Genomic DNA, 15,127 nt, shown 5'->3' with positions numbered 1-15,127 from the left:
TACCAGATCGAGTATTTGCCTGTTTCATCACTATGTATTGATATTCATGAACAGTATTTGTCGAGAATTGTCACAACCAATATTTTGAATGAACTGGGTGATGCTGTTGAAGTTGGCATCTTGCTTGTTTGCAAGTGCAACGGTTGTACATACATGCTGGTTGGATCGTATGGATGGAGACTGAATGTATGCTCAGATTACACTCATGGAACTGGGTTCAGAAGAAAACACCACTCGTCCCAGAGGCCTCAACTATGTAATGGTGCCATGGACGGATGGCGTCGATCGACTTTGGACCTGAACTGTCTGACTCCAAATTAAGCAAACTTGCTGGCATGATGTGTCTTCCTTCATTTGCTGACGGTCCTGCGATCGTATTCGCACCGAAAAACTTCCTTCCTTCCTTCCTTCATTCACTCACTCAAAAGAAGAACTACCGACATTGCCAAGATCTCACAAGAAACAAGAGAGCAGAGTCGAAGTTGCATGTAATAGCCTTCCAGACGATGCTGGTTCTTTGCTTTCAGTCGCCCCGGCGCCGAGCCACCTCGTCGCGGCTTTGCATTGCTCGCGAGCAGGCCGGCCAGGGCGGTGAGGACCATGAGATGCTCTTCGTCCTGGACGTCGGCATCGGCTTCCTCCTCCAGCAGCGCCGCGAGTGCCTCCTCGTCGTCCGAGTCCATCACCGAGCAAACCAATCGCCAAACACCTGGCGGTCGTGGTGGGCGCACTGTCGCCGGTATCCCGCCCTGCACGGCCGGAGCGCCGGAGAACTCGCCTAGGAAGGCGATGGAGAGGTTGCCGCGGCGAAACCCCTCTCTTTTCCAGCGGGGAATGGCCTATCTAGCAGTTGTGGCGGTGGGCAGCGTCGGGATCGGCAAGGTGGTGGGAAGTCGCGCGGGGGTAGGGGCGAATCTGGCCGTTTGTCTTGACTTTTCGCCTGAAGTGTGGCCCAGACGTGGTTTTTGCTTCCGCCGGAGCCCCCGAGCGCCCCCCCCCCCCCCCCCCCCCAATGTGCTGGGTTCGGCCTGGCGTCGCTGAGCCCAAAAATGGGCCGAGCCTGCAGATTTCGGCGTCTTGGAGGCGCGTTGGGGGGATTTTTGATGCCGGCGCGAAAAAAGTCGCCCCGGGGGGCCTGTTGGGGGCGCGGCTCAAGATGCTCTTAGCTGTAGTAGAGTCCGGCTACAAGTGCTAATTGTTAGAACATTCCGTGTACGTAGGGAGGCCATACATATTCAGCCAACTATGTGGCGATAAGCGTGTACTAATACGAGCCGGAGCCGGAGTCAGCTGGCCCTTTATAAGATGGGGTGATGGTAGCCTTGTAACACGCAGAGGCAGGCAGGTAGGGGTGTGCGGAGTTGTGGCTAGGGATTTTAACCGATCCGGCATGAGGTCGCACAATAGTGCGTCTGCTATCGTTGCAAAGGCCGTGCCGGCGTCCCACGATGTGGCGATAAGCGGGTACTCGGCCAGCAAAATCTATTATACCCACGGCACGTACATCAAATCAGCAAATTTCGTTGCCGGAGGCCGTCGCTGGTACCTGCGGTACTACCCTAACGGCTGCTGCTCAATCGACAGGGGACGTGTAACATTCTTGCTAAGCCATGATGACGGCGACAACGGCCAATACAAAGTGCCAGTGGGCTATAATATTTCCTTGCTCGGCCCGGACGGCAATCCAGTACAAGGCTACATAACCTTCCACAAGACGACCGTCGGCGAACCAGCAGACTACGAAACGGCCGGACTCATCGGCGCAACGGACCTGGAGCAATCGGCTTACCTCAAGGACGATGCCTTCACCGTCCGGTGCAAATTCACCGTGCCAATGATCGTTACGGAGACCGTCGTCCAGCTGCCGCGAAACGAGCCAAGCAGTCCGACTCCGACTCATGTACCCGCCGACGTGCACGAGACTCTAGTCCGCGTCTTCTCGGACGAGGTGCCCACTGACGTGGCCCTCGAGGTCGGCGATGAAACCTTCCGGGCACACAGGTGTTTCCTCGCGGCTCAGTCACCGGTGTTCGCTGCCTTGTTCACGGGGTAGATGAGGGAGAAGACCGCCCCTTCAGTTCGGATCCACGACAACCTGCTGCCACCTCATGTCGTTGACGAGAATGACAGAATCGCCATGACTCAACATCTGCTTGTGGCCGCGGACAGGTATCACCTCCAGAGGCTCAAGTCCATCTGCGAGGAGAAGCTACGCAGACATATCAACCCAACCACAGTGGCCACTACGCTGGAGCTGGCTCACCGGCATGGCTGTCACACGCTCAAGGACGCATGCTACGATTTCCTTGCTCCTCCTATAGGCAATCTCAAAGCAATTCTCAAGAGCAAGGGCTTTGAGCAACTCATCATCGATTACCCGTCGGTTGTAGTGGAGCTATTAGCCAGGGTTGCTCCCTCACCTCGTTGACTTCAAACTTAATTACGCAATAGTACTACTATATGTGGACACTGTTATCTTTTCCTTTAATTCATTGAGACTAAGAAGGTCCGGCAAGGTCTGATAAAATCTCATGTAAGTAGTACGTTCCATGGGTTCCACGTCTACTTCCATTGCGATGGTCGTACGCGGTCTCCAAATTCAACCCTCACAGTGAATGTGCTTGCATTCAACAATATCGGAAAGTATAACTGAAACTTCATTGTACGAATTAATATTCTTTACGTAAAATTAACAAAGTATTCCTTCCAAGAAAGCGTCCACTGATCCACATACCATCACTGAAAAAATAGAGCGTTGTAGCATCGCTAATAGCACGCTACAGCATATTGAGAATTGTCTAGCTAAATATATCAGTGTACAACGTCACGCTAAGAGCATCTCCAACAGCCGCCCAATGCGCGGCGCCTAAAAAATGGGTTTACAACGCGTAGGTAATTTTTTTAAGGCGCTAGAAGACGTTTGCTCCAACAAGCGCTGCAAAATATGCTGCGCGCGCGAGTCCAGCGGTCCCACCTGCAGCAACCCAGAGTTTGCAGCGCGCGCGACCGGGCGCACAGAATATGCTGCGCGCGATGCCTTTTTAATGCGCGCTGCATTACTTATAGCGCGCGTGCTTTTTTTGTGCGGCCGCTGGAGACTCCAAATCGGGTCCACGCGCGCTAAAAGCAGTTTTTATTCCGCGCTTCGCTTATATAGCGCTTCTGTTGGAGATGCTCTAATAGCACGCTATAGCGTGATGTAACACGCTAATAGCATATTTTGAGGTCGGCGTTATTTAGCCATATAGAGGGGAGCGATGATGATTAGCCATGTATCAGACACAAATTTATCGACGGATGGAGCCAAACATTGATCGATTGTTCATCTAGGTAAGGAATCCCTCTCTGACAGGAACTCTAGTCTTTCCACAGGCAGCGAGTGAACTAGTGTACTACTACTGTTCCACACCGGCAGCAAACTTGTACAAACACATCCCACCGTTGTGATATGCTTATTGACTTATTCCTCATTCTATTCTTCCTTGGCTACAGTGAACCCATTTCGTTCTTACTAAGTTTTTCTTTCTTCCTCTGTTTTTGTTTTGGAACAAATACGAACTCCCCCCTTTGCCAGTTCCCGATGATATGATACTGCATAAGTAATGTTTGAATGAATGGCTACATGCCTCAGATTTATCCTAACAAGTGCTCGTGAGTATAAATGACTTTCCGGCTATAAGTTAGCTACTTGACTCGTGTAGGAATAAGAGGGTGTTTGGTTCAGAAGTCCTAGGACTTTTTCTAGTCTCAGGGACTAATAAAAAAAAACTCTCCAGTAGAGTCTTTTTCTAGTCCCTGTAGAAAAAGTCCTCCTGTTTGGTTCCTAGGGACTTTTTAGGGACTTTTTCTAGTCTCTGGGACTAAAAAGTCCCTGAACCAAACACCCCCTAAACATGACGTGTAGTGCTCTATCCTAGTCGGACTCTCATTAGGCACCTATAGTAGTAGTAGGATTACGAGTCCTAACCGAGTAGGTTAGATTGCTAGTCGTAGATGCTATATATACCCACGTATACCCCTGTAAGAGCATCTTCAACAGGTGCGCAACGCGTAGCGCGGTAAAAAAATGTTTACAGCGCCAGAGTCACGATCTTTTGCGCGCTGCGGAGCGCTAGCTCCAGCGGCCGCTGCAAAATATAGCACGCGCGAGCCACTCCAGCAGACGCGCTTTATTTCTTCTCTTTTCTACTGCGACTCGATACACATTCGGGTCGGACTATATAGGCATAGATTAAAAAAGTTACATAGGATAGATAGTACATAGGATAGATAGTAGCTAGGATAGATAATATGATGGCCTCCTCCAACAATAGATGAAAAAACTACTCATCCTCGGACTCAGGCTCCACCTCGGTGATGTCCTCCTCCGACGTCTCAATGTAGGCGTCAATAAACCGATCATCGTCGGAGTCCCAGGTCGACGCTACTCCTAGCTCGATGTTGAACAGAGCGGCCGCCTTCCGCGTACGCCTGTCCTCGCGAGAGGCGGCTGGCTCCGCCCTCTTCTCCTCCCTCTCCGCCCTCCTTTGCACTAAGAACTATTGCTCGTTGATGACGTCCTGCCGGAATTGTTGGCGCCACTGCTCCATGGCTTCCTCGTCCATCTCGGCGAGGCTGAGACGGCACTGGCGCCTTCTCAGGACGATCCTCGTCGGTGATAAGCCGCAGGGGAGGTGCCATCTCCCGCGTCGGCACCTTCGGGAAGTTCATGTCCCACCGTGACTGCCGGAGGCGCCACGCAGCTGCGTCGTACGCCGAAGGTGCCGAGGCCGAGGCACATGTCGCCCGACCGAATCTCGACGGAGAAGGCGCCAGACGGGCGCGCGCGGACGTCGCTGTAGCCCGAACCTCCCTGGGTGCGGGGCGGCATGGTGGCGCTTCGGTGGCGAGTTAAGAAAATGGCCGAGGGCGCGTGGCAGGTCGAGAGCGATTGGAGGGCGCTGCATTTTATAGGCGCGCCGGACGCCGCGTGCCAAATCTAGCGCGCGCCCGGCCTGTTTTTCCCGCGCGCGCAATCGTTTCTCGCGCGCCTAAGTTTCCCCCCTTCGTTGGAGCGCGTGAAACCGTCCCGCGCGCGCAATCGTTTCTTGCGCGCCTAAGTTTCCCCCCTTCAATGGAGCGCGTGAAACCGTCCCGCGCGCGCAATCGTTTCTTGCGCGCCTGAGTTTCCCCCCTTCGTTGGAGCGCGTGAATTTGTCCTGCGCGCGCTAAAATCGCATTTTACCCCGCGCGCGTTTTTTGCAGTCCTGTTGGAGATGCTCTAATTTGTACCACCAACGAAAGAGAAAAGCAATAAAAAGCAAAGGCTCGACACTGGCCTTTAGCCATCAAATCGATCCAGTATTGTTCCATCCACGTTCGCCAAGTTACGCAGGAGTTTCGTCTAGGGCGCCAACGTAAATCGATTCGATTCAAAGAGTTGGCGTCTCACGTCACTACGTACGTGTACTGTTGCATGCAAAATCGATCAAGCTGCTAGCTTTGCACTACGGGTGTGAAATCCTGGTGATTTGATCTAGGATTCAAAAGCCAACATCAAGCAACTTGATGGACGGGTACCAACATATAATAATGATACATAGCTTTTGGTTGCAATAACGGCCACGCTCATATCTCCCTTCTCACCTCTGGGAGGGGAACTAGCACTTTCAAATCATGGCAAGTTTAAACATTACTCGTGATCGAATCAAGAACGCCGTGCACGCTGACTCCAGTATCCTGATGATTTTTTTTTAAAAGGAGGATGACCCCCGGCCTCTGCATCTGGAAGATGCATACGGCCACTTTATTGATTATTCTCGAGGACCTTACAAAGTATTACAACAAAGTGCCTGAATCCATCATCTTGGCAACACATGCCGCTACACCTATCCAAAATGATGAAGGGGTGCTAACTGGGCCACTACCCCAACCACTCACCTAAGCCTAACATCAAAAGCCGGAAGCCGAAACATATTCGGAGGCCCCAGCCGAGCCACATACCGGATCTGGGGCACAATCCGGTCAGACGCACTCGTGTGTCGTCACCGCCATCTTCCACGGGTCCGTCTTCAGATCATATTGAGGCTTCTACCTTGTCTGGCCACTCTGCCATCGACGTCACTATGACGCCAGACAGCAACCTCCTCCTGCGCGAGTCCATCTCCGTGCATCGGACGCCGAGCCTCCACACGCCATGCCGCCGATATCCGCCGCCATCGATGTGTGAGATGAAGCACCGCTCCACCATCCCCCAGCCAGCACTTACTCCAAAACGATGCCCCCAGGAGGGAAAGCGATAAAACGCCATCATCGTCCGATCCGGAAGACCCAGATCTAGGGTTTCCCCCGGAGCATCCCGAGCCTGATGACGCAGACTGCAACGATGATGCCTCGACAAGGGAACGACATCCAAGATGCCGCCATCGTCTGCCATGACCGTAGTCGGCGCGATTTTCATCGGCAGTTGCTCCACCAGACGTGCGCGCCGACGTCGCTGGTCCCTTCAACCGGAGCAAACTCCAAAACAATGCCCTAAAGAGGGACTACGACGCAAAAGCGCCGCCATCGCTTGATCCCAAGGAGATCTAGGGTTTCCCCCGTAGTTGCCCGCGCTGTCAAGGGCCAGACAAGGATAGAATCCCGCGGATCTGCCCAGCTGCCGACGAGTCGCACCCACCACCGTGCCGAGATGATGGTGGATTGATTATTTCCTGTCTGTAGCTACTTCTCTGGCGAAGCAGTGGACAAGTGGATGTGGATCTGCGAGCTCATTCATGGCAGTACACAGGACTAAGATGCTCGTGCACATGCGTTGCATCTACTAGTATTCATGCACTTGTCCCCTCCTTCGCCCATCCTCACTATATAAATACCAAACTGGTGATGTACATTGTAGAGGAATAGGATGCAACTCTCAATGTATTGATAAGTGCATATGCATAAGTATATATAGTACATAGGGCAAGTCATATCCTCAACTATACACAAGGAGGAGACTTGGAGTACAAGAATACATGTGCTAAATACATATCTCAACACCCCCCGCAGTTGAAGCGACACCGTTACTGACTCAGAGACTGGACCGGATATCCTCAACTATCTCGACATACATTTCTCATTCCGAAGTCACTAATTAGTAGCTATAGCAGACTAGGCCGCACCAAAAGAAGTAGCTAGCCCACGGGCATGGGTTCCATCAAGCGCAACTACAGCGGGTGGGCAGTCCTGCCTGTCGTCGCCGGGATTCTTCTCCTCGCGGCTGCGGTGATGGCGGAGGGGCGGTCGACGAGCTGCATCGCCCAATGCCCTAACCTGGAGGGCTTAACGGCCTGCCTCTACCGCTGCTGGTTTGGCCGCACGCCTCTGCATCTTGATCTGGCCGAGTGCGCGGCCGAGTGCGCGGCCAACTGCAAAACGCATCCCCGAGATTTGTCCGGCAAGTACTACGCATGCATGGTCATGTGCCAATCCGGGCCAGATGCCGCGAACGACAAGATCCTCCACATCAACGACGGGAAAAAGGAGGAGAAGAAGCTGCAAGAGGATGTCGAAGCTCAGCTTAGGACCAGCGCATGCGACGAGTGCGGAAATACGACAGAAATCATGGAGTACATGAGCTGTCTAATCCGCAATAATTGTGATTAATTAGCGTGTTTCTTCTTGCATAAAATAGGGGCCGACACAGAGGATACCGTGGTGTGTGGAACGGGCTTGCTGGTCATGCACCTAGAGTAATGCGATCCCATACTGTGAACAATGGTGAGATCAAGTTGTTTGCTTCCTATTTTGCATCAAATAAATACGTATCTGTCGAATCCTAACTAGTTTTTATTTATTTATTTCAAGACTCGGCCCTTCTTTGAGAGGCAACGAGGAAAAAAAGAATGTATTGCAATTAGAATTTTAGACTTTTTTCAGTAAGATATTATGTATTAATGGTAGTGGACCTGACATGTATTTAATGAAATTTATGTATGAAATGTAAAAGATGACATTGATGTGGTCTATGTTGTGTTGTCTATATTATGAACTAGATGATACCCTGCGCGTTGCTGCGGACCATTTTATAATAATCAATTGCTTCGTACACATGTGCAACCTAACAAAAATAACAAATGCACATTTTCTTAAAATTTCTAGAAATTCTATCAATATTAACTACTGACAATTAAATAGACTTCCTGCAAACAAAAAACAACTAAATGGACTTGCTAATAGAGTTAGAGAAATGGACTTGCTAATAGAGTTAGAGAAATGGACTTGCTAATAGGTTGTTTTGCTCCATTGGGAAATAAACTGTTATTACTCTTTTCTATCTACTTTTCTAATAAAGTTGTCGGCGCTTCGGCGCTTTGTATTCGGCTAAATAAGTAATAATTCTTACCATCGCTAAACTTGAAAGAGTTTCGTTTTACTATGAAGGAAGCTAATGGTGGGAAGTTACTAAAGAAAGGTAGTGCTTTGATTAAAATGAAGCAATCAAATAAAGTGGGTAGATCCAAAGTGATCGGACCCTTTCCCAAACCCTGCACAAGCGGGAGCTACATGCACCGGGCTGCCTATTTTTAATCAAATAAAATGGGTGAACTCAAATTGCAAGTAAATTGTTAATGTGGAAAGGGTAATAGACAGAATAATGCATAACTTCTCTATTTAGCGTCCTTTACTTTGACAAAACTAAGGGCAAGGTATAATCTATCAACGATAGCACATGAAAACTGTGATAATGTGTCCATAGTTGAAATCTGTAGTAGCAACCAAATGAGATTATGCTAGTGTAGTAATCAAAATGTTCAAATAAATGTATGACAGAAACCCAATAAAGTTACATTATTATTTCTGCTCCAAATATGCTGACTCTCGCCAAAATAACAAAACCATTGGCCTTCGGTCTGATTTGACTTGTGTATTCTGTATTATAGACATTGCACCTAAATTGAGCTTCAAAACAGGTTACATGAGAGGATAATATCACATAGTTATCTCACCAACTGCCAGGCAACCGGAAGCATGCTTGAAACCATTTGATGCTCCTATCCGTATGAGAAATATAAAGTGAACCGAGCCAATCAACTCATCCATGCTTATACTGTAAAAAATGCTTAGTTCAGTGAGTTTAATATAAAACTTAACAAAGGAGGAAACAAAATGTACCTGTGGACAGATGATCGAACAGGGAGAGCAGGGAATGCTATTGTAATTGTATGCATGGACAGGGTGCCAACAGAATCCGTTTGAGCCACCTGCAAGAAATTTTGTGGCGTGAGATACTTGTATATTAATGGGAGTGGCAACATACTATAAAGCAAGAACCACCAAATCGTCCTAGAACCTCATCATCAGCAGAACAAAATCTGAAAATAAGCTTGCCATCCATCACATATCGGTTTCACAATTTTTGACTATAATAGATAGAACCATGAGAATTATATTTCCATGGTCTCTAAATAAGTATGGGAATGGTGATATGATAACTCAGCGTCGAAAATAAAACTGAGATATGGGATCTTGTGCTCTCTAAATAAGTATGGAGACTAACGGAATGTGCGTATGATAACTCAGTATCAAAAATAAAATTCAGACATGGGAGCTTGGTGCTCTGTAAAAATAAGCAAGGAGACTAACAGAATGTGCATAAAAGACCACACTATTTGCAGGATCTTTTTTATGGTTTAGTCATAAGCGTCTGAATTAAGAATGTGATCGATTTGCTTGCGCATCAGATGCAAAATCAAAAGATTGCACATATATAGTTCCACCTCACATACCTGAATCCTAAAGAGATAGATATGTGAGATACCACTGTTGCCCTGCAGGTTGTCCATTCTTCCAACGTAAGAGCATGTCTAGTAGAACCCTCAAACCCTTAAACCATTAAAGCAGTTTTAAGGATTGAGAAATGCCAGTTTTTGGCACTTTTAAGGGTTGAAAAACAGGAACAAAGACTAGAACCCTCAAACCCAACCCTTATAACGGAATATTCCATTCCTCCACCTTGATTTCGGCCGTCCTCCACCACGCCCGTCTCCGTCGGCGAGGAGAGCTCGGGGCGGCGCGGCTGCCTCTGGCCCGCCTGGCCTTTGGCGCGGCGGCGAGGAGAGCTCGAGGAGGCCTGGGGCCGGCCTGCCTCTGGCTGCAGGAGGCGGCTGGGGGGCGGGAGGCCGCTGTCGATGGTGGGCGGGGCGCGGCAGGCGGCCTAGTGCGAGAGGCGGCGGGCGGCGGCTGGGGGAGGTCGAGGAGGTGGAGGAGAGGTTGAGGAGGCCGGGTGGCGGCCGGACGGCGAGGAGAAAGCTCAGGGCGGCGACGGCGGTCGCGCGGCACGGATGGGTGCTGCGCGGAGCGGGAGGCGGCGGGGAACGGCGGATCCGGTGGCGGGGAGCGTGGCGCAGCCGGCGGCGGGCGGCGTGCGTCGAGGGGGGCGGGGGGCGGCCAGATTGGCGGCGGGCGGCGGCCGGCGGCTCGGAAGGGAGGAGGCGGGAGGTTGGGGACGGGATTTTCCCTCCCGCGCGACGTGGGAAGAGGAGTGCGGGTTGGGGTCGAGTGCGCCTCTCCAACCCTCACTTCTACAGGTTGGAATTGGGTTTAAGGGTTGGACCCTTACTTTTTTTAAGGGTTTGAGGGTTTAAGGGTTCTAGTATTTGCGTTTTTTTGTTCCAACCCGGAAAAAAAGCGATTATTTTTGAGGGTTTGAGGGTTTAGGGGTACTACTAGAGATGCTCTAAACAATCAAGTCCTCCATACTACATCGCTGTATGTTAGAACCTGATGAGAAAAATGGTACACTCTCACTGTTACTGTGTTACACGGTCTTCACAGTCTAAAATGAAAGCATTCTGAATTTTTGATCATCGATGTCCTCGCCACTCACATGTGTATTCTCTTATCTCTGGTTCACATACTTAGACAATCTGATTGATGCCTCACCCCAAATATATATATAAGCCTACTACTTGAATCTCTACACATAACAGACACACACTAAAGCATTGAAAAATAGAGAGAATCAAATAAAGAAGGCGAGGGAGGAAGAGCCTGGACTGAAGGCATCCCTCCTGATCTCAACGGTGCGCCTCCTAGGGCGTGGTCAGTGGCAGCGGACAGCACCCTTTCCCCATGGCGTTCCCGAGCGGCGGACGACATCTGGCATGGGCGGAGACCCCTTCCTCTCCGCCCAAGGGCTGCAGTTCAGCAACCGGGGCTGCCGGCCTGTCGAGAAGCCACGCTGCATTGAATGATAGGAAGAGCACATCGGCAACAACATCAGTCCGCTAGGCACTGATTCCCCCCGGTGGAGGCTTGTGCTTGTGGATGGGCGGCGGCCGATTTGGCGTGGGCTGGTGAGCGCGGAGGCAGTGTCTCGCAAGATTTGCATGGGCAAACCAAGAAGATAGAGCAGCGGATGCAGAATTGGATGGAATTCTCGCAGCATATATAGTTGAGGGATGCAGGGTTGTGAAATTAGGAGGGTTGAAAACACAGAGGGGAAGCAGAAAATTAGAGTCGAACTGGCGCGTGTGGGGGATGAGATGGAAGGGCGTACATTTTTTTTCGAAAAGGGGATCTCCCCAGCCTTTGCATCACAGCGATGAACACGGCCATCTTATTAAATCAAACCAAAAAGGTTCCAACAAGGTCTAAAAGTCTCGAACTGAAAAAATAGAAAAAAGCTCACACAGAGCCAAAAAAGGCTAGAAACACAATCTAGCCAAATAAAGTACGCCACAACCTGCTGGCTAGAGAGAGATAGGTATACTAATTTCCTGTCCTATTACATGACCGCCATCCAAACCGGATGAAGATATCCCTAGCTACCATCTCCCAGCGGACAGATCCAGTAAATGCTCCCTGGCCTCCATCTGAGTGAGTAGCGACCACGAACGGATCAATGCCGTGGCTCGGAAGATAACCTGCAAAAAATGAACACGTGATGTTCTGTTAAAAACCAGATCATTTCTGCAATTCCAGATAGTCCACAGCAAAGCGCATACTCCTACACGAATATGTCTCGCTAAGTCGGGCTCAATCCCATTAAGCCACGTCCCAAAATGTATTGACAGATGGAAGGGCGTACATATATTTAAACGCGAACGCGGCGACGGCTAAGTTCCACAATTGAAGGGTAACTGACGGCGAGCTACTCAGAGGCGATGAATGCAGCGATGTCGTTTCGTGTCCGAAGTAGAGCCGCCGATGAGATAGTGGCGGCAATAAGAGCGACAGCGGGGAAGATGAACTAATAATTGAGTTTAGTGCGCTCGTGGAGGCGAAAGGGCTGGTGGCGGCGAATGCCTCTGAGCATCGATCGACGCTGCGGAAGGGCTAGCGTTCGCTTGGCTATATTTTTCTTGAGGCATTTCGCTTGGCAATAAGAGACGCAGCGGCATGTCATGGCATGGGCTATCTTTTTTTCTTCTTTGGGTTGGATCGTTCAATGAAGGAAGCCGACTACAGCCCACGTTCGACTTCCAGCGCGCCTGCAGCGGTAACAGCGAAAACATATGCTCGTGAGACCAGGTTGTGGTGGGTCCCTTAGCCAGTAACTGAAATCTTACTTGGCAGGGCTGTTGCAGTGGTTGGTCCCATATGTAAGTCACTAATAGAATGCAGATGTGGCAGACCTGCTGAGATGGATAGGCTGCATGTCGAGAGAAATAACATAATGGGGATGAACTATTTAGGTATTATAGATGTGCCCTCTATTGTGCTATTGTTCATGTGATCTAAAATGTAAAACAAGAGTTGTAAAAGATGACGTGTGAAAGTATGTTCTCAAAGAGTACACATCACGTAGGTAGATAGCTAGTATAGATCGATGCAAGTGGATACATACATATTCGTTGAAACAAGTGGGCATATAGGATAAACTTGCACATGCATCCGGGCACAGGGAAAGCTTGGAGATGCCCCGCAGATCCATGCCTTGCATTAACTACAAGCAAATAAATTTATACTACTTGTCGGTGTTATCACCATGCGATACAGCAAGCTCGATGACACCGGCAAGTAATCGAGCTACTCCCTTCATCCATATATTTAGGGCCTAATGCATTTTTCGAGATTACCTTTGACTATTGATAAGATGAATAGTACATGAGATGTATAATGTGAAAGTTATATCATTGGAAGCTCCTTCCACACACGAATTTGACGATATGCTTTGTGTAACTTGCATGTCATATATTATTGCTTTAATATGTAGTCAAATTTAGGCTCAAAAAATGCATGAGGCCCTATATATATGGATAGAGGTAGTAGCTATACTTGCGCTAAAACACGGTGCGGCCTCCTATCAGTGTGTGTACATAAATACCACCAAAGTATGCCTATCATATATCCTCGAGCCAGCTGGTTGCTCCCCCTCCCACTATAAAAGACGCCAGCTGGTGGCATGTGTTCACTTCGTATATACAAGTGCATGTGTTACCTTTAGAAATTTCATGGAAGTATTTGGTGGTGTTTTCTCGCTCCTGATTGTGGTCAATCCTTACCAAGGATGGTGTACGGACCAGGCAGCCCTCACCTAAGGATTTTACCATGTTTGAACACACCGATGACGTGGATCTGTGGGCTCTTTAGCCATGTTTATCAAACTAGCAGCATATGATTTGTTTGATCCCGTTGCAACGCACGGGCCCTTTTGCTAGTATACAATAAAAAGAACACTCCTATTTGGCAAAGATAAAGCTTACTATCCTGTACTTATTATGTCACAATTAACATCGATCGTCTAAAAATAATCAGTGTTGTAGAGACTAAATAGCAAAGCCGACTTAGTCATGAACTTGCTAATCTCATATCACTGAATTAATTAAAAGTTGTGGTTGCCGGACTGACGTATTGTTAGACTAATCAACATGTTTCTTTGCTTTCCACTGAATCCCTGATGATCTTTGCCACGCGCACCACCCTCACACGCCCGAGGCTCCACCACCGGTCGGTGCGCCTGTGCGTCCACGGCCGAGGCAAGCCGTGGCCATGGCGGCTCGCGAGGCGTTGGCTGGAGCCATGCTGTGCGACCCGGAGGAGGGTTGGTGGGAAGCTAACCTTACAGCGGGATGGAGCTTCCACGGCTCGGACAACGATCTCACCTGGGTCGGGCCAAGCCCCTCTGTGCAGGGAACCAATTGTTTTTTATTTATTTGGCAGGAGCCCGATTGGTCATAAAAAATTATTTACAGTGACCAGATTGCTTTTAGAAATCTTTGCGTTGACTCAATTGCTTTGTAAAAACATTGGCAGGGTTCTTCTGTAAAATGATGACTTGTTTGTAAATTTGGTAAATAAATAGGGAATTGGAGGATAATATTTACATGGAATTTTATTGATACTGGCGTGTCGGCCTCACCTGTCATAACGTCCTACCAAACGGACCAATCTAACAGTGTTAACTTTATGCCACATCAGCCATGACGAGTGGACATGACCTGTCATAATCACACTTATAAACTAATCAACATAGTAGTGCTTTCTGAAACCAAAAACCAATTTTGAGGTATGTATCAGCGGAAAAAAAGAGGTAGTTGTACGGAAAACTTGTGGTTATAAGTTCTGTACGATAATATGTCTGGTCGCTTTCTTATTGAAATATTGGCACAAGTAAGAAAAGAATGATGCATGGCCATATGTCACTCATTGGTAGTTTGAAGTTTAATTGATCGCTTGAGCGTGTGAATTAGATAGCCAGAAAACTTAGGTACGTACATGAGCAAAAAAAAAACTTAATTAGGTGCGTACGTACATGCATTAATTGCATCTCAAGTCTGTCGGCGTCCGTACGTCAATGCACCGTATTTATTTGTTGTTTGCATCGTAGATTCGGGACGAGCTTTCCGGAGACGACGAATTGGTTGACGACGGCGCCACAGTTCGCTGGTCGTGTCCCAATCCGAGTATGGACCAAGAAACGAGCCGAGTTCAGTTCGGCCTTTGCTTGCACCATAAATAGAACAGGCACGCATCAAATTAAGCCGGTCCATGAACCAGCCCTGACGGCCGGAGACAACCTACGTGCTAGCTAGCTTGGTCCACAGACACGACCGAGAGTAAATTGCAGAAAACCACCACTTTAAGGGCTAGGTTTTCAGAAAACACTAGGTTACAGTTTCTTGACAAATTACACCATGTCTTGTATAATCTTTTTGCAAAA

The 15,127-nt window shown here is 48.9% G+C and overlaps 2 protein-coding genes across 2 annotated transcripts; both read left to right on the top strand.

The window, feature by feature from the left end:
- Positions 1-1,390: 1,390 nt before the first annotated feature.
- Positions 1,391-2,053, top strand: LOC109764211 (BTB/POZ and MATH domain-containing protein 3-like). The gene has a single exon (XM_020323060.1). The coding sequence runs from the start codon at positions 1,391-1,393 to the stop codon at positions 2,051-2,053; it is 663 nt and encodes a 220-aa protein (XP_020178649.1).
- On the top strand, positions 2,054-2,428 carry LOC141027613 (BTB/POZ and MATH domain-containing protein 2-like). Its single transcript, XM_073504702.1, has one exon. It carries the CDS (start codon positions 2,054-2,056, stop codon positions 2,426-2,428), a length of 375 nt encoding a protein of 124 aa, XP_073360803.1.
- Positions 2,429-15,127: the final 12,699 nt, after the last annotated feature.

The sequence above is a fragment of the Aegilops tauschii genome, chromosome 7 (assembly GCF_002575655.3).
Source record: "Aegilops tauschii subsp. strangulata cultivar AL8/78 chromosome 7, Aet v6.0, whole genome shotgun sequence".
Lineage (NCBI taxonomy): Eukaryota > Viridiplantae > Streptophyta > Magnoliopsida > Poales > Poaceae > Aegilops > Aegilops tauschii.
Note: the sequence above shows the minus strand (reverse complement) of the source record. Positions and strands in the feature narration are given on the sequence as shown.